This window comes from Mauremys mutica, chromosome 3 (assembly GCF_020497125.1).
Source record: "Mauremys mutica isolate MM-2020 ecotype Southern chromosome 3, ASM2049712v1, whole genome shotgun sequence".
Lineage (NCBI taxonomy): Eukaryota > Metazoa > Chordata > Testudines > Geoemydidae > Mauremys > Mauremys mutica.
The window spans coordinates 205931997-205952191 of NC_059074.1; the positions used below are offsets into that span (position 1 = coordinate 205931997).

At 46.2% G+C, this 20195-nt stretch overlaps 1 protein-coding gene across 2 annotated transcripts in view; it reads right to left on the bottom strand.

Moving 5' to 3' along the window:
• RALGAPA2 (Ral GTPase activating protein catalytic subunit alpha 2) overlaps nucleotides 1–20195 on the bottom strand; it is a 311093-nt gene that overhangs the window by 269840 nt on the left and 21058 nt on the right. For both annotated transcript variants that reach the window (XM_045011212.1, XM_045011213.1), the window contains exon 3: nucleotides 17320–17369. In XM_045011212.1, coding sequence (XP_044867147.1) covers nucleotides 17320–17369 — 50 coding nt within the window. The remainder of the gene's footprint in view (nucleotides 1–17319; nucleotides 17370–20195) is intronic.

Genomic DNA, 20195 nt, shown 5'->3' on the forward strand with positions numbered 1-20195 from the left:
GCACACTAGGGCAGATATGTCTGAATTAATCACAGTCATAGTAGACAGAGCCTTAGAAGGTACAGAACACCCTTTCCCATGTGTAAGAGAGAATCAACACTCATGAACTATGGAATTCCCTTCAAAGATTGGAGATAGAGCAAGGAGAGAAAGGGTGTGATGGTAAACAATTCCATTATTTAAAATAAAAACTGCTTAACTTGCGAGGACCAACAACGGACTAAAGACCTACCAACCTGGCAAACTTTCACATTCCATATGCCTGAGGAAGCTCTCTTATGCATATACAGTAAAAGCAGAAAGCAGAGTTCCAGAGGCTCCCAGAATAAGATATGGCTGAACAAGACGACATAGAAGACTGGAAGTCTTACTCTGGCCCTATTTTTATGGGAATAAAAATAAATTGTTTGTCAATGCTACAGTTGACTATTTAGGTTTTTGTTTTAAACAGCTTGACTCAATATTGCTAACATACTATAATATGTATGAAGTAGTACTGCACTGAGATTTTTACATATGGTGAGACTATGCAACGTTCATGACAGTCTCGCCATAGTCCATAGATGGCTGAAAATAGTATAATTTTAAAATATATTTATGCTAGTTGTGTGGCACTGAAAGGAACACACATTCTCTTGAAGTGTGTTGGTCTTGGGTTTATTGGGCTCACCTTAAATATACAGTCTCAATGAGTATTTGCCTGACAGACTGACACTTCTCAGGTGTATCCAGGGTTGTGAGACACCTCACAATCACCTGTCCTTAGTGTAAGGAAGTCTTCACTGGACCTGCTGTGGATCAGTGCCCTGAAACCACCAGCCTCAGGCAACACAAGCACTACCTTCCAGGCCTTGCTCTCTCTGCAGCAAGAGGCACACACCCATAGGTGCTGACTCCATGGGTGCTCAGGCCCTGGAGCACCCATGAAAAAAATTAGTGGGTGCTGAGCACCCACCAGCAGCCAGCTCCCCCTTTCCTCTCCCAGCACCTCCCGCCCACCAGCGACTCCACCAATCAACTCCTTTCCCTCCCTCCGAGCACCTCCTGCCCGCCACGATCAGCTGTTTTGCAGCGTGCAGGAGGTGCTGGAAGGGAGGTGGAGGAACAGGGATGGGGCACGCTCGGGGGAAGAGTGGAGCTGGATGGGAAGAGGAGGGGCAGGAAGAGGTGGGGAGGAGGTGGGGTTTGGGAGAAGGGGTGGAGTGGGAAGAGGGGGGTGGGGCTGGGGCAGGGGTTTGAGCACCCGCTGGGCCTAGAGCGGGCCGGCACCTATGCATACACATCCTAACAGCATCCCTCTGGAGCACTCATCCCTTGTTCTGATGAACACGGTCAGAACTCTCAGACTCACTATTTCCAAAGGAACAGTACACACCAGCTTATAAAATTCACCTTAGGATCACTCTACTCAACACCTAGATAGATGTTTTATCTAAGAACAGAGATTCAAGTGATACCGGAAACAAATGGTTACATATAAAACAAAATTATAACACTCTCTAGAGCTTAAACTTAATCCGCAGGCATTCCCCTATCTCCTACAAGATCGCTTACCCCAAAATACCTTTTCCCAGGATTTTTAAACCAGTTTGGCTAAGACCTCCTTCTTATAAGATCAAGTACACTGGTTGCCTGTCCTCAGAGGATGGAACCCTGGCAGTTCATCTGCACTCCAGATATAATTTCAAAAGGTCATTATCTTACTTCTAAACAGGATAACCCCTGTTTTTATTTTTCCCTCCAGCCCCTGCAAACTCCTGATTAGCATTTAGCTCAGATTGTAAATGGGCATCCATTGTGAACCATATAATACTTAATTTGGACATGACCAACTGCAGTGAGGTAAGCATCATTTCCACTCTGCCTGCAAGGGGCATATGCATCGCCTTTCATAGACTCATAGACTTTAAGGTCAGAAGGGACCATTATGATCATGTAGTCCGACCCCCTGCATAACGCAGGCCACAGAATCTCACCCACCCACTCCTGTAACAAACCCCTAACCTATGCCTGAGTTACTGAAGCCCTCAAATTGTGGTTTGAAGATCTCAAGCGGCAGAGAATCCTCCAGCAAGCGACCCGTGCCCCATGCTGCAGAGGAAGGCGAAAAACCTCCAGGGCCTCTGCCAATCTGCCGTGGAGGAAAATTCCTTCCCGACCCCAAATATGGCGATCAGTTAAACCCTGAGCATGTGGGCAAGACTCACCAGCCAGCACCCAGGAAAGAATTCTCTGTAGTAACTCAGATCCCACCCCATCTAACATCCCATCACAGACCACTGGGCATACTTACCTGCTAATAATCAAAGATCAATTGCCAAATTAATTGCCAAAATTAGGCTATCCCATCATACTATCCCTTCCATAAACTTATCAAGCTTAGTCTTAAAGCCAGATATGTCTTTCCATGACACCTGCCTTAACTCACAGTGCTAGAGAACATAATTTTTAGTATAAATATATAACTACATATTTTCCATATACACATCTCACAATGATTATGATAACCAGTGTGACACAGGCTTTCATTAGAGACCTTACTGACATTCTTTGGCAGAGTAGCAGGTAGAGGCCAGACCCAGGGGATCTCTGTAAACTTTATGTACACCTATGCCCTCTGCCTGGGTCACACAGAAATCTTAACATTTGTTGCTGTATATTATTTACACTACGTTTTCCAAAGAAGGATGTGGATGATCCATGTTCAATTAAGCTCCTACTATGACTGTATGCACAACCTGAGTACGTGCACACACAAGTGAATTTGTGCACAACTGCACACATAAATTTAGGACATAAAAATGTATACACCAATTCCATTCAGATTCTTAAACCATGCCCATCATAATGGCATGTGTGCACCATACATATGTATCCTTCCCTTTCTGAAAATATGGGCCTTTAAATTTTTATATCTAGAGATACTCCTAAAGACCAATCATTAGTTCTAGAGTCTAGACTGAAACAAGCGGTAGCACATAGTATTAGTTTGTGTAAGTTCAAATATTTTTATTCATTATGACCTTTGAAAAGGAAAAATATATACCCTTGTGGGAAAACCAGTGTAAAACCTAGACCTTTCTGCAATATAAAATTCTTATTTTAACTTTTGTCTTCCTGAAAGAGTTTGCACTTATGAAAGTTAGGAAACTATGCTTTTGTGTTTAAAAACAAGTAACTGCAGGGATTTGGAAGAAAACAATCTCCAAGCTATGCCACATACAGCACAGTACAATTGTCTAGCTACACTATGGAGGTGGAAGGGGATTTTCTTTTCTTTGTCTGAAGCATTAGACATTGGCTGTTGTCCGAGGCAAGATATCAGAGGTTCCTAAGTATGAATGGCTATAAGAGAAATCAAACTCTCTCAAAATCCAGTTCTCTCAATTACCTACTTTGGCAGTGAATTCCACAGATTACTGTATGTTATGTAAGGTTACATTTACGTAAATATAGTGCTCATAAAAGGTGCATCATGACCGAGTTCAGCCTTAACGAGTAATGCCTTCTGTAGTCACAGAAAGTTACAGCAAAGACAGTGGTAGTACAAGCTTCCCGAAAATATTCTGTTACTTTGACAGGGAGTGACCATCGCTAAGGAAGAGAGGGAAATTCAGTCTTCACATTTATCCAGCCTTTGACCTCCACGGTCTGACTGAATAAGGGTGCTAAATATTTCAATTGTGATGGTAATTGATACAGAACCACTGGGAACTGGACTGAGGCCAAAATCATTTTACAGAATATTCCAGAGAGCTAAGTTTTAAACCTTACATTTTTTGTTTGGTCATAACAGTCCAAAATAGTCACTGTGAACAGGTATTGATGTCTGATGTTACTGCCTTTTAATTTAATAGATTTCCTCCCTTCTGATTGTTTCATATCCATTACTATAGTGGTTTTAATTAGATATTAGGTATATAAACACTGATGTTGATGTGCAGACAAGTATTCCAAATTAAAGCAGAAGCAGACTTCTCTGTTTGGAACTAAAAAGGTTTTATGCTTTAAAACAATTTGTGGAGAAGGGAGTTACTTTCTTTTGTTTTAAACAAACACTAGGTGTCACTCTAAAACAGTTGCAAATACCATCAAAATATACTGGAAAAAAGTAAAAAAATTATGTAAATCTCCTTCCTAAATGTGTTTATTGATTCTTAAACTCAGTTAACCCTCAGCACCTGTACTGAGGATGTTTTAATCCTAACTAATTAACTATTTACCTAATTAGAAGAAAATATTGGGAAAACCTTGGCTCCTGCTGAAATAGGATTACATATGGTAAACTAAACAACCAATTAATTTAATCTCCTATGGCTTGAGATATGAATGTTTAATTGATTGGCATTTACACTGTTTTCTCTGTCCTATATTCACATTGAGGTATCCTTTGGTCTATGAGTTAAGAGCTCCTTCCAAAGGACCATTCTCCTTTGTGCGTTACATTACTAACAGTGTAACAGAGATAATGAGTGATAAACTTACTAGAAAAATGGGTTGTCATCTTATTTCCAACAGATAAACATTATAGAGCAGGTCACTCCTAGTTTTATGGAAATATCTTATCCATGGATTTCCTCTTCCTTATGCTGTTGATAACTATATAATACATATTCCTGAATGGTAAACATCTCAGTAAGTCTTATCCACCAACATCCTTTGACTTCTATTAGCTTTCAACGTTTTTGGTTCTCTTTCAAGCCTTTAAAGCCTTGTTTCAATAAAGTACATAAGCACATGTTTAAAATTAAGTAAATGTAAGGCTTTTAATGCATTTTATCCAGCAAAACACAACCATGAGATTTAAACACATGCATAAGCAATTTGCTGAATCAGGACCTAATGCTGTTATGTTCATAAAAGTTACTGTGCAATATTTTTTCATTTTACACAGTATTTTTGTCCTAAGTGTTTTCAAGTTTTTTTTTTTTAGTATTAGTCACCCATACAGTGCCTTGCATTTTTTAAATTAACGTAGAAACAGTAAATACTAACATAGAGCTAATACCCACCCAGCTAGGGTGTTTCTTGAGTGGAAAAATAGACACAATTACTTTTCCAAGACCATAGAGTAAGTTAACATAGACCTGAGATTAAAACTCAGGGAGCAACTGCCTTCTAATGCCTTGCTTAGCCCACAATGCCTTCCTCTTACTCTTTTGGGTGGGGGAGAGAAATATTTTTCTGCTGTTGCCATTGAAGAGCTAAAACAGCTATACAATAGCTAACATGACTCTGTTCTGCCTCATGTATAAACTTAATGGCTAAACTCCTACTTTAGATTCTTTTATTAGTGTTAACATAAATAGCAGATTCAGATTACAGGTTGAAAATGAAGTGTTGTAAGTTAGGAAAAAACAACAAACAAGTCAAAAGATATGAGACTGAAAATTCCAGATTGCCCAAACTCCCATTTCATTTTTTTTTCAGGTTACAGACACACATTAAGATGACCAAGTGTTTTTTTAATTGTTTATACTCCTAGTTTATTGGCAATTAAAATATAGATGCATGTAAGACAAAAGATGGAGTGTTTCACTGATCCTTGCTCTGTAAGAAGGAAGATCTGTATGCAGGAGTTGAGAACAACCTTAATTAAATTTCATTTTAAATTTTATATTGAAGAGTCTTCTTTTCTTCCTTGTTCTAGAAAATAATCCCCATTTCTAATGCCATTTTGAGTATAAAGTCAGCATTGGAGAAGCAGTTCCCAGCTGAAGACAATAATTCACTTCTGGACTAACATCAAAGAAAGAGAAATTGCAGTCTCAAAATTGCTTTTTTAGCAACACTAATAAAACTAAAACAGGGAAATCAATTATAGCTGCTATATGATCAGCATTTTTAAAAATCAGGCCACCTCTTTAGGTAGCTACAAATGCATTTAGAAACCTAATTTTACACAGCCATTGCTATCTGGGACTTCAGGGACAGATTAGGATTATACTGTGTGATATGGTTTCTGGAGTACATTAAGAGCACTTTCATTTTCTGTTCATACAGTTGAGATTCATCCACTCCAGTAGCGACGTTTCCTCCCATCCAAATGCACTTAACCAGCTGCTCTAATCAAATTAAAATTATCCCTGAAATAATCTTCTCCATCTCTCTGAGATGCAGCAGCTAGGTCAACAGAAGAATTCTTCTGTCAACGTAGTTGAGTCTACACCAGGGTGTTATAGGTAGACCAAACTATGGCTCTCAGGGTGTGAAATTTCTCAAAGTCCCAAGCAACATACCTTGGTTGATTTAATTTTTAAGTCTAGACTGGGCCTACATCACTTACAAGCCTATATCTCATTGAAAGTCAATGGGACTTAGAAACTTTCTAAATTTTATCCTTAATTCATTACAGCAAATACATTATATGATTCTGAATATTTCTAAAAAGGAATTATCGACACATTCAGACCCTAGCCTCAAAGCTCTTCTTCATCTTTCACTGCTGCCTGCAAAGCTGAATCCTGACCCTACTTCTTTGTCTTCAAGCACTCTGCAATCTGCCACTGTCAGTTCTCTAAATTCTCCTCAGAATCATTTCCTTGTATTCTAGTTCTGTCTTCTCAGGCAGTCCCAGAGAATGAAGCACCTTTTCTCCTTTTAGGTTTCACAGACTGAAAATCTTGCTGTGACAGGTAAAATAAGTTTACAGGGAAAATCCCATTTACATTTGTGTTCTCTTTGCCTTAATTCTTCTGTTGCTTTCCTGACTCAAGTTTCAGTGACGCCTTTGAAGACTTTGATTTTATGCCCTCAGAAAAATAAAAAGATGGTTACTCACCTGTAGTAACTGTTGTTCTTCGAGATGTGTTGCTCCTATCCATTCCAGTTAGGTGTGCGCGCCGCGCGTGCACGGCTCTTCGGAAGACTTTTACCCTAGCAACACTCGGTGGGTCGGCTGGGCGCCCCCTGGAGTGGCGCCGCTATAGCGCAGGATATATACCCCTGCCGACCCATCCGCTCCTCAGTTCCTTCTTGCCGGCTACTCCGACAGTGGGGAAGGAGGGCGGGTCTGGAATGGATAGGAGCAATACATCTCGAAGAACAACAGTTACTACAGGTGAGTAACCGTCTTTTCTTCTTCGAGTGATTGCTCCTATGCATTCCAGTTAGGTGATTCCCAAGCCTTATGTAGGCGGTGGGGTCGGAGTTAGATGCTGCAGAATGCAAACTTCTGTGCCAAAGGCTGCATCATCTCTGGACACTTGGGCCAATGAGGCAAAGGTGTGTACTAGCTGCACGACACATCCCCTGAAAGGGTATGTGGGCCAAGAAGGCAGCAGGAAAGCCTGAGCCCTGGTGGAATGTGCAGTAAGGTGGCTCCATGGAACATGGGCTAAACACAAGAGGCGCAGATGCACCAGTCATCGAAGATAAAATCCTCTAGGAGGAGACAGGTATGTCCCTCGTCCGGTATGCCAGTACGATGAAGATTCGGGGGCGTTACGCAAGGGCGTTGTCCGCTCGATATAGATTGCGGACGCCCTATGGACGTCTAGGGAGGGCAATTGTTGCTCTCCTTGCGATGAGTGTGGCTTCGGAAAGAAGACCGGAAGGAAGCTATCCTGGATGATATGAGAGGCTGACACCACCTTTAGGGAGGAAGGCCGAACACGGTCACAACTGCACTTGTCCTTGAGAGACACAGTATACCGTGGGTCCATCGTGAGCGCCTGAAGCTCGGAGACTCGCCTGGCCGATGGAAAGGCTACAAAGAAGACTGTCTTCCAGGACAGGTATGCCAGCGAGCATGTCGTCAGTGTCCCGAATGGGCAATCATAAAACTGGCGAGAACCAGGTTGAAGACCCAGGTTGTGGCGGGGGCCAACCGGGGGGGGGGGGTATAATGCTCCAAGTCCTTGAGGAATCTAGAAACCACAAGGCGTAAAAATACGGAGCGGCCACTCCCCACTGGGTGGAAGGGAGAGATGGCTGCCAAGAGTGCCCTTAATGAGGGCCGCGCCATATGCTGCTGTTTGAGACCAGAGGTAGTCCAAGACGGACTGGATCGGGACCTCGGCGGGAGAAACATTGTGCGTTTCGTAGCAGCAGGAGAAACGCTTCCACTCTGCCAGATACGTTAACCGAGTGGAGGATCTCCTATCACCCAGGAGAATCCTGTAGAGCCGGGGCAGAACAATGTAATTCGGATCGGTTTAGCCACACAGCAGCCCTGCTGTGAGGTGCAGGGATTACCAGTCTGGGTGGTGAAGCTTGCTGCGATCCCGCGAAATGGGGTCTGGGCCAAGAGGTAGGGAAATAGGGTTGGCTACCGACAGGGGTAGCGACCTGGTGTACCAGTGCTGCCTGGGATACGCTGGAGTGATCATGATCAGGTGCGCTCTGCCCCTGCGGAGTTTTAGCAGGGCCCTGCAAGCCAGCGGGAACGGTGGAAATTGGACAGCCGATGGCTCATCCACGGCATCAGAAACCTCTCCAAGACTGAGCCCAGGGAGAGGTCTTGGAATGAGGAGGACTTCTCTCTGTTTTCGCTCTCGCGGGAGCGAAGAGGGCTATGCGGGGAAAGACCCACTTCCGAAAAACGGAATGGATACCGTCCGGAGGGAACGACCACTTGTGAGACCGGAAGGATCTGCTGAGGCGATCCGCCAGCTGAAAAGCCTGGCATACAAGGCAGACTGCTCCCAGCCCTCGGACACTGATGCGTAAGGCCAGCTCTTGGGCCGACCAAAGGCCGTGAGTGCGAAGCTGACCCAGGTGAGCACGCACCCGAGAGATGGGGTGTCCGTCATGAGGGACCCCGAGGGGTGAATGGAACAGCATCCCTGGATACACCAGGGAGGGCACTGACTCTCGGTCGAGGGAGCCTAGGATGCTCAGGGGGAACGAGACGACCAGGGTGGTATCTCTGCCCGGGTGGTACGCCAAGGTGAGCCACGATTGGAGTGGACAGAGGCGAAGCCTGGCATGTTTGGAAACAAACGCGCAGACAGCCATGTGACTCAGGAAACCTAGGCCTGGGCGAGTCAAAGTTGTCGGGAAGGTCCGTAGACCTTGTACAATTGTTACCACCACATGAAACCAAGGCTGAGGTAAGCAGGCTCTGGTGAGATTGGAGTCCAGGCTGGCTCCAATGAATTCTATTCCCTGTGCGGGCACCAGAGTGGATTTTACCAATGATGATCAGGCCTAGACACCAGAATAGGTCCGTGTCGATGCCCACAGGACTGGTACTTGGGCTCGGAGGTCCCTCGAACGAGCCAATGTGGAAGAGAAATGGGGACATGAAAATACGCGCCCGTCATATCGAGGGCGGCATACAGTCTCCGGGATCCAAGGGTGGGATGACGGTCCCTCTGGGAACCATGCGGAACCTATCCGCGGCGTGAACTTGTTGAGGACCCGCAGGTCTAGGATATGTCTGAGACCTCCCTTCGCCTAGGGGATTAGGTTTCGTCCCTAGGCACCTCCTGTATAGCTCCGATGAAGAGGAGCGTCCGCACCTGTTGCAAGAGGAATCGCTCATGAGAGGGGTCCCTAAGAGGGACGAGGATGGTTAGAAGGACCTTAACCTTGAGGGCCTGATTGACGCCCACGACCGCATAAGTGACGCCTGCTGGCAAAGTCTTGTCTTTGTCTAGGCGCAGGGTAAGAGCGGTGAGGCTGGGGACGGAAAGGTCGGCGCTAAGCACCAGCGTGTGCATGCTAATAGAGAGCGGAAAGTGACCCTGCTGCCCTTCAGGCTTTGCAGCCTAGGGCCAGCTTTCTCAGAGAACAGGCCTTTGCCAGTGCAGGGCAAGTCCTGTATAGTGGACAGCGGCTGCGAGGGAAGGCTCGATAACCGGAGCCAGGAAATGCGCCTCGTGGCCATACCCAAGGCCAGGGTCGTGGCAGCGAAGGCAGCAGCATCCAACTAGGCCTGGAGGGAAGCTCTATCCAGCTTCTTCCTTCGATCCAGGAGGGCATCGAACTCTTGACGTGAGTTCTGAAGAACCGACTCTGTAAAGTTGCCCACCGCCACCCGTAGTAGCGGCTAATCAGGGCTTGCTAGTTTGCTACACAAAGTGGCAGGGCCCCCGCCGAGTATATCGCACGGCCCCGTAAGACCAGTCGCCTAGCCCCCTAGGATTTAGGAGCTGGTGCCTGCTGGCCATGGCGTTCCATCCCATTGAGGGACTGGACGACAAGGGAGCGGGGGGGGGGGGGTTAGATGTACCTAGGTACTCGTAGCCCCTGGATGATGCTATGCACTTGCGTTTCGATTAGAGGAGGGCCTGAGGAGTATGTTCCTGCCCCCACCTCAGCTGGGGAGGAGGAAGAAGAAAGGCCAGGGACAAGCGGGTCCTGTGTGGGCTTGCACTCCTGGACGACCTCCGGATCCGGTAGGATCTGGGAGCCCGGTGGCTGAACCGGGGCTTGCTCCGTACTGGTCACAGGGGGACGGCTAATTGCCGCCTCTGGCACCCAGAGCTCCGACGGAACGGAGCGAGATGGGAGCACCGGTATGCCTCTGGCGTGGCAGTACGCCCATGGTGAGTAGAAGGACCTCTGATAGGTCTCCTGGAAGACTCTGGAGGGCACATCGGAAAAGAGAGTACTGCGCATATGAAGTGTCCGCACGTGGCAACACCGATGCGTGACTGGGTGGCCCTGAAGGAGCTGAAGAGCCTTTGGTAGAGTCTCCTTCTCTAACTGACGTCGCTCGACTCGGCACCGGGGATCGGTACCGGGAGACATACCGGTACCGAGAACGAGACCTGCCACCGGAGCTGTGCTGGGCGGTCGACCTAGAGCGCGAGGCTCGACGTTCAGGAGTGGGTACGGGAGTCTCGGTGCCTGGGGCGGTGCCGGGAGCGGGATCGGTGCCGAATGTACCGGGCCAGCGAACGTGACGCTGGCTGGTGCCGCGAGTACTAAAGGTACCGCAATGGAGAACGGTGCCGAGACCACGAGCGGCGTCGGGACCTCGATCGGTGACGGGACCGAGAACGTCTGTGGAACCGCGATCGGGGACGGTGCCGCTCTGCGGTGCCGACGCAGGGTGGCGTGAGCAAGACAGGCTCGCCAAAAGACCATATAACCCGCACCGGCGATGTCGGGGGTTAAGCAGCGCAGGCTCTGCCCTTGCCATCAACTCCCTCGCTGTGGAAATGTTCCCAGCGTGGAGGGAATAGTGAGCTCGACCACAGCTCGCGCCGGGGAGCATTCAGGTGTTGGACTCGACGGCTCTTGCGAGGCCGTAGTCTACGGTGCTGATACTGTCGGTGCTGTAGCAGTCACCGGTGCCGGGCAGCCCGACGTAGTAGAGCGCTCGGGCTGCGGAGCGGGCCTCTCAGACGCCGCTGAAAAGGGAGCTCGACCACGGTCCGTACCGGGGAGCTTTCCAGCACCGGACTCGATGGCTCTTGCCTGGCCGGAGAAAACGGTGCGGATACTGTCGGTGCCGCGGCAGACATCGGTGCCGGGCGATCCGACTGAGCATAGCGCTCGGCTGCGGAGCAGGCGGTTCGGACGCAGCTTCATCACGAGCTCGACCACGGTCCATACCGGGGAGTTCTCCAGCACCGGACTCGACGGCTCTTGCCTGGCCGGAGTTAACGGCGCGGATATTGTCGGTGCCGGCGAACCGACTGAGCATAGCGCTCGGCTGCGGAGCAGGCGGCTCGGACGCAGCGTCTTAGCGAGCTCGACCACGGTCCGTACCGGGGAGCTTTCCAGCACCGGACTCGACGGCTCTTGCCTGGCCGGAGTTAATGGTGCGGATACTGTCGGTGCCGCAGCCGACCTCGGTGCCGGGCGATCCGACAGTGCATAGCGCTCGGCTGCGGAGCAGACGGCTCAGACGCAGCGTCATAGCGAGCTCGACCATGGTCCGTACCGGGGAGCTTTCCGGCACCGGACTCGACGGCTCTTGCCTGGCCGGAGTTAATGGTGCGGATACTGTCGGTGCCGCAGCCGACCTCGGTGCCGGGCGATCCGACTGAGCATAGCGCTCGGCTGCGGAGCAGGCGGCTCGGACGCAGCAAGTATATTGTGCCTCTTCCTCCTCCAGGAGAGGGAACCATGCCGAGCGGACGTCGGAGTCAGCGAGGGCCGGTGCCGGGAGGCCTTGGCGGCACCGGGGAACCGGTGCCGAGGGAGCGCTCCTTGAAGACTAACCAGCGCTCGGCGCCGAGAGCGGAGGAGCAAGAGCTGCCTCCCTCAGGAGCTGTTTGAGACGAAAGTCCCGCTCCCCTTTGTTCTAGGATCAAAGGCCCCACGAATGCGGCACTTATCTGTCAGTTGAGAATCCTCGAGGCACTTAGGAGAGGATCTCTTGCCGGCAACAGCTTGTGGCCGGCCGAGCATTGTAAAACCCTGTGGACCGGGCATCGGACCCGGCACCGGGTGAGGGGAAGGGGATAAACCCCGAACCCCTGAAAATAAATCCTATACTACAAACAAATAAAGTTAACTACAACTATAAACTATATACTAAACGAGAGAAACTACGAGTAGCTAGGGAGGTGGAGGTCAGCTAAGCTGCGCTCCACTGTTCTAACGGCCGTCACGGGCGGAAAGAAGGAACTGAGGAGTGGATGGGTCGGCAGGGGTATATATCCTGCGCTATAGCGGCGCCACTCCAGGGGGCGCCCAGCCGACCCACCGAGTGTTGCTAGGGTAAAAGTCTTCCGAAGAGCCGTGCACGCGCGGCGCGCACACCTAACTGGAATGCATAGGAGCAATCACTCGAAGAAGAAGTTCTTTTTTCTCTTACATTTCCTGAGAGTCGCAGGAGTCTCTCATCTGATAGTAGTGCATCTTAATAATTACACCTCCTGGACAACTTCCAATTTTTGCAGTGAGGGAGAAACTGGTCTCGGAGCTCCATCAATAGCTACTTCTGCTTTAAATTCAGTGCATCCTAAAGCTTTGCACCAGCAGAGGAGGTTTCCTTTATTCAAAAATTTCCAGAAACTCTTTATTCTCATATTATTTCTAAACTAAGTCAAGTCATTTCTTGCTGTCTCTTTTTGAGCTACTTGACTAAGGAGTGAAGATTCAGGACTGCATCAGTAGCTTCTCCAACTCCAGGTTCCACAGTGTGCTCACCCTCTAACCTAGTTGGACAATTTTAAATATTTTTCAAGGCTGGGAGTTTAGTTTGAATACTGTTTGGATAGCTTTAGTTCCAAGGGAAATAACTGCATATCAGTTTAACTGCTGGAAGTCTGTGCTTGTTTTTCCATTTTTAAATTTCACTCAAAACTGCAGATCTTCAGAGGGTGGCAAGCTATCACCATGTTAAATACATAAGAAGTGGCGGGACCATATTTTAGGGAATGGGAACTGGGGAGGTTGTTAATGGAAGCAGATTCTGTAGCCGCTAACTCAAAGTTCAAGTTCAAACTGTCATCCTCAGTGGGTCCACCTGACAGGCTCAGGATCTACAATTGTTAAGATTTAGGCCTGGTCTACACTTAAAAGTTAGGTTGACATAACTACGGCACTCCCAGGTTTGAAAATATTCACACCCCTGAGCACCATAATTATGCCAACCTAATCCCTGGGATAGCATGAGTAGGCCAACAGAAAACCACCTTCCATTCCCACAGGAGGCATCTACACTATGTTGCTACAGTGGCACAGCTGCACTGCTGTAGCTGAGCCATTGTACTGCCCACATTAACAAACATGGGCATGAATTACCAACAGGATTTCTGAATAAGGTATCTATAGATAATCATAGTTCCATCAAAAAATAAATCCAGGCAGGTCAATCAGCTGGTAGACGTTCCACTTCTGACCAAGAAGATTGATTTGAGGATGCATTTTAATTCCAGAACCAGTAGGATCATCCCAATTTCTCCTGTGACGCAACCTACATTCAAATGAAGTTATGGGCTTCTTATGATTTTGTAAAGAATTCACCATGTCCATCGGAGTACTTTACACTGGTATATTTAGCCTCTTTTCACTTCCTTGAAGTGAATACGTAGTGCGTATGTTGTTTCTCCACCTGAAGTCCAAGAAAAAGGTGATCTTAGTAGAGTTATTTGAGAGTGTTTTTAATCCGTGCTAGCTGCAGGATCTTATCCATATCCGAGGAATTGAGAAGAACAATAATTCACCTCTCAAAGCTATTGTTTCACGCTGTTTACACTCTGTCATTAAAACTGACTTTTTGCATGCCAAAGTAATTTTCACCCAAACAAAGCCTCAAAACTTCTTCCTCCCTCATTGGTCTCCATAGATCTTGATAGCCTTAACACAATCTTTGTTACGTGTTTGTACAGTTCCTTGCATAATGGGGTTCTGGGCCATGACTGGGGCTCCTAAATGCAACTGTGATACGAACAATAAATATATCGTAGACCAGACATCCTTATCAAAATTCACACACCAGAATTTCCTCTTTCCTCCCTCACCAACAGTTGAGAGGCACTTTCAAATGAATATTAAGCATCCCATTTCCCCCCTTCCTTCAGCAATGTAGTTCCCCTGGCATGATTTTTCCTCACTTGCCTTCACTCTCTTAAGCTGTGTTCACACTAGAAAAAAAGATGTATTAAATGATAAGTTAAAATACAAATTGCCTTGTTTACCCCAGGGACAATCCCAGCATGCTAGTTTTTCATTTCTGGTCATAATTGCAACTATTTTAAAAAAATATTTTAGTTAAAAGAAAAAATCTCATCCCTGTGTGAATTCCAAATGATATCTGTTTCCTTCAGTTGAGAAGATGTATACATTTTTAAAAACTTTTAAACTTGTTAGCACTGCAGAATCAATATAAACTACTGGCAAGTGTACTCTCTTCTTTGGTGGTTTGCACATAGTGATTAAAACTGTTAGCTAATTTCCAAATACAGAGTGTCTATTTCAGAAGGCGATGTGCAAGACTGATAGATACATGCTGGCTTTTACACCTCAGCTTGAGTTTGCATAGCTGTTCGAAAACCATCTCTTTCTTCTGTGAAGTGCAAAAATTAGATCCAGTTGTTACTGATGCTTTGTCTGCACTGGAGAACTGAACCGTTTGTAATTAGTCATTTTCTGCACGGAGACACAAACAATTCAGTGCATCCACATTAGGCATGCTGATCAGTTATCTTTCTCCCAGGCACCCACACCGGCATTGCCTTAAACTGCTTCATTTCAAATGCCTTAGGAGTACTTATCTTCACCACAGAGAGGTGTCAGGATCCAGTTATTTGTTAGATCTTTCTCTAGGCACCTTCCCCAGGCCCTGTGAGGGAAAGAAATGGGGAGTGGGAGAGGAATGGACAGCACAGCTAAGCTGTCTTGGACCTCTCCCCAGCCCTACTTCTCTAAGGGAAATGACATACCTCTGCCAATGCCCCCACCAGCCAATGAACCACAGTTGGTTTGCCAGCTAAGGACCAAAATAGGGGGGCACTAGTGAAGAAAAAGGGACATATCTAAGCAATAGAAAATGCAGTGTGGTGGCCAATAATCATTACTCAGGGGAAGCCCTCATCTTTTTCTGCTACACTACTCTCAGCGGGTACATCAGAATTGTTTCACCAACTGAGGACATGAGCAGGGGGGAACTTGTAGAGGCTGAGGGCATTTCTGGAGGGGAAATTGGGGAGATGATGTGGGGGGCAGAGAGGAGACTCTTCGGTAGTGAACCAAAGGTGGTTTGCCAACTTGCAGCTATGGAGAGATAGCTCCTCTATCCACACTGACACAAACAATTGAGGCAGGAACAACAAAGTCAGTTGTTTGTTAACCCCCAGAAACAGTGTGTGAGAAATGTTCCTTAGAATTGTATCACTTGTATGTGGATGTTTTACACCTTTCAATTGAGTAAAGAGGAACAAATATTACTGAGCATGGTAAGTTTTTCTACCATATAGAAGGCCAGAGACACAATGTGGAATTCCAAATACTGTGATGGTGGGAGCTTTAGAAATGTGTAGCAATATTTTTTGTTTTCAAACACAAACTTAAGAGTAAGACTGCACACAGATTTGTGTTGAAAAATTCCACTAGCTAGGCTGAAGGGCACCTTTAGCTCAAGTGTATGTTTTAACTTGCCTTTTTGCTTTTCATTTTCTTCCCGCTGTGAAATCCTCATGGTACTTCACTGAAGTTCTAAGAGCGTGTCACTGTAACACTGGATATCATGAGCTATGAAAAATCTCAGGGTATCTGAAATGCTAGAATGATGCACTCAGAGAACTTTAGTGAAGCAGGAACTGAAAGGTGGATTTTGGAGGGAAAAGGAGAAAGAAATTTTAAAATGCAAGATAAAACTTATTCTGCTGCAGAATACTTTCCTAAAGCCTAGAGGAGACATTCAGCAGTCAAGTCTGTGCTCCCCATAATTTTTATTTCAGCTTGCATTTCATCAATATGGGCAGAAAAACATTTGTTGGTGGTTCAACAAGATAGAAACGTACACAGGAAACATAATTAAAATTGAAGGGATAACTTTAATCTCTAATTATAAATCATACCTTTCTACCAGCAAGCAAACCCTCAACCCCTTAATGTGCTGAAGCATTCTTATTCACACTTTGAAAAATGAGAAGTTTTGATTGGCAGGTTAAGTTTAATTTTTCTCCTGGTCTGATGTAGCTATCGCAACATAAAGGGTGTTCAGTGCTTTGAACAAGCATAGATGAAAAGAGTACGTAGGGAATTCTTAACTGCAGAAAGTTAAAGGATTTATAATATCTTTAGAAATAATGCATCACTTTTACACCATAAATGTCATCTCATTCAAGGCACTGGCAGAGGCAACACTATTAGACACAGTACCCCCAACAATACAAATTAACATACAGAAAATTTATCTCCAAATTGTGTTTTTTATATTTCTACAATATTTATGGTCTAAAATAATTTAAATGTGATTTTTAGTTATATTTTTCATTAGCATTCATCAGAAAGCCTAAAAGGCTGAAGTCAAGAGATTTTAAAAAATCCTTTATTCTGATTGGAAGAAACTGACTATTACAATATATAATAGTGATTAAAGGCCAGCGGAGTCTAGATTTAGGCTCCATATAATGTTGCAAGATGAAATAGCTTTTATTTTCATTTTGAATTTCTTAGGTCTAGATATTACTCAAGCTCATGGTATTCATGTATCATAGTACAGAGTTTATTTCTGAATATTTATTTTAAAAAAGTATTAGTAAATACAGGGCCTGAATCTCTAATGACTTGCAACTTATATAGTCACTGACACTTGTGCAAAATGGGAATAAAACACTACCACCATTTTGATTTGTGCGTATTAAATTTACTCTGCACAGGTGTAAATGACTACACAAGGAATGAAGCAGTGATGAATAAGTTTTGTAGGTCTCATTGTGGAGTGAACAGTGTAATAAGATAACTTACTTCAAAAAGAAACAGAATGGAGTCCAGCTCCTCCCTTTGTGATTTATTCCCTGCAATACAGAAAACAGTACTTCATAACAAAATAACATGATTTGTTGTTCTGTAATCACAGGAAAACATAAAAAGGAACAGATTTTTTTTTATTTAAGTGAACTGAAAGACTTTGAGCCAGTACAGAAAGGTATATCCCCATATTGCAGTATATTTAGCAATTAACAATATATAACACCTAAGGCCCCAATCCTGCAAACTCATATCTTCATGCTTAACTTAAAGCACATGCACAGTTCCACCGAAGAACCTTCATGTTAACTGAAGTCAAAGGAACTATTCATGTGATTAAAATTGAGCACATGCTTATTTGCAGGATCGGGGACTTAATTATTCCACAACTAAATATATAAACATTTGGTGTATATACAATGCTTAATTTTTGTGCCAGGCATAATCTAGATTAAATTCATCATTAAAGTCTTTAAATAGCTTTCAGTTAATAAAAAGAGTGTATTTAAACATATATATTTTGAAAATGTGTTTTTTAAATCATCCATCTGAAGACTAGTTAATCTTTTCCTTCCCTGATAAGGCCTTGTCTACACACAAGTTGTACTAACTTAAATTGTTTTTTTAAAATGGATTTAGTTAAATCAGTGCAAATTCAAAACCTATGTGAACACACTTATCAGTTTAAAACCAGTTATATTGGATTAGCTGGTGCTTGTACATTTACCAACGCAAACTAAACAGATTTAAGTCAACTTAAAACTGGCTCATGAGTGCCCACACAGGATTTTTCACAGATTTAACTAAATTGCTTTAAAAACCTCACCTTTAGTTGACGTGGTGCAACTTTATAACATAGGTGTAGTTTGCACACAAACAGTAGCAAATTGCCATTTCCACATGCACCATAGAATTTGAAAAACTGCCCATCAATTTTCTGAATGTTCCAACTGCACTTCAGGTGTTCAGGGTCCTGCTGAACCTCCTGCACAGTATGCATACAATACACACACAGAGCTAGAGCTCCCAGCAAGACAAGCAAAAACAATCAAAATATCCTTTGGCCTATAGAAAGACCCACTGTGATGGGAGCCAGGAGACCATAAAGCCTAGTCTCACCTCTTCTACCAACTAGTGTTAATAATTCTGTTAATTTCACACCCCCTGTTGGGCAAGGACTCATATTCCCTTGTTAGGAAGCAGACAAATATCACCTGAGAGCTGGAGAACTCCTGTTCAAATCCCTTCTCCTCATTAGAGGGAGAAATTGAACCAAGGTCTCCTACATCCCAGGTAAGTACCTTAAAACATTGGGTTAAAGGTTATAATGGAGGCCGTTGCTGCCTCTGGCTCCTCCTCCTCTATCGCAGTCCCCAGTCATTTTCCATAGAATTAGGTGCTGAAGCCATCTTACTCCAGAAGAGTGTTCACGGCTGTGGATCTCAAGCAAAGATAGGAATCTTCCTGCAGCCTGGACTTCAGCACCGAACTCTGCTGGAGGGGCTTACGACACCTTCCTCGTTTGCATCTCCCACTAGGTAGCTTAGGCAGTTCCCCACCTAGCAGGCTGGCATTTTTGGATGCCATTCTTAGGGGCCTATCTCCTCCTAATTATTGTAAGGGAGCCTAGGTGCCCAATTCAGGCTTTGGGGATCCCATTTTTGTTCAGTGATTTTCTAGGCATCTAAAAGTTAGGAATTGCAACACTTAAGTCTCTTTGTGGATCTGAGCTGAAAAGTTACGGGGGTTCTGAAAACTCCTCTGTCATACCATTCTGAGTTCGGTGTGATATGAAGCGTATTTTAGAAATAATATTAGGACATATTGCAAATATCTTTCTTCCTTCTTTACAGGTCTTATTTTCCACCTTTAATTCATAGTTTCAATGCAGTTTCATAAAACCCTCGGATTTGAAGGTATGGGTAAAATTGTTCATTGCTAAGTGGGAAGTCAAACACATAATGGTCAATGGATTTTAAATTAGTATTTAAGCCAGATAATATCCCCATACCTACAAGTGTTTTTTAAATGCTTTGTTCTAGGTCAGGGGTGGGCAAACTACGGCCCACAGGCCAGATCCAGTCCGTCAGGGCTTTGGATCTGACCCATGGGATTGCCATCCCCATGGCGCCGTGGGACTAAGGCAGACTCCCTGCCTGCCCTGGCCTCGCACTGCTCCCGGAAGCGGCTGGCACCACATCCCTGCGGTCCCTGGGGGAGGAGGGGCACAGAGGGCTCTGCATGCTGCCCTCACCTGGGGGTGCCTCCCCCGAAGCTCCCATTGGCCATGGTTCCCAGTTCCCAGCCAAGGGGAGCTGCGGGGGAAGGTACCCGCAGGCAAGGGCAGCATGCAGAGCCCTCTGCCCACCCCCTCCCCCAGGGGCCGCAGGGACATGGTGCTGTCCGCTTCCAGGAGCACTCCGGAGCCAGGGCAGACAGGGAGCCTGCCTTAGCCCCGCTGCGTGCCGCTGCCACCCCGGAGCCACTCAAGGTAAGCGAGGCCAGGCCAAAGCCCGCACCCAAAACCCCTCTTGCACTCTGCACCCCAACCCCCTGCCCTGAGCCCCCTGTTGCACCCCTCCTGCACCCCAGCCCCATGCCACACCCCACACTCCTCCTGCACCCCAACCCCCTGCCCTACCGCACCCCTCCTGCACCCGAACCCCCTGCCCTGAGCCCCCAACCCCTTGCCTTGAGCCCCCTCCCGCACCCCAACTCCCTGCCCTGAGCCCCCTCGTACACCCTGCACCCCTCCTGTGCCCCAACCCCCTGCCCTAAGCCCCCTGCTGCACCCCTCCTGCACCCCAGCCGCCTGCCCTGAGCCCCCTCGTACACCCTGCACCCCTCCTGTGCCCCAACCCCCCTGCTGCACC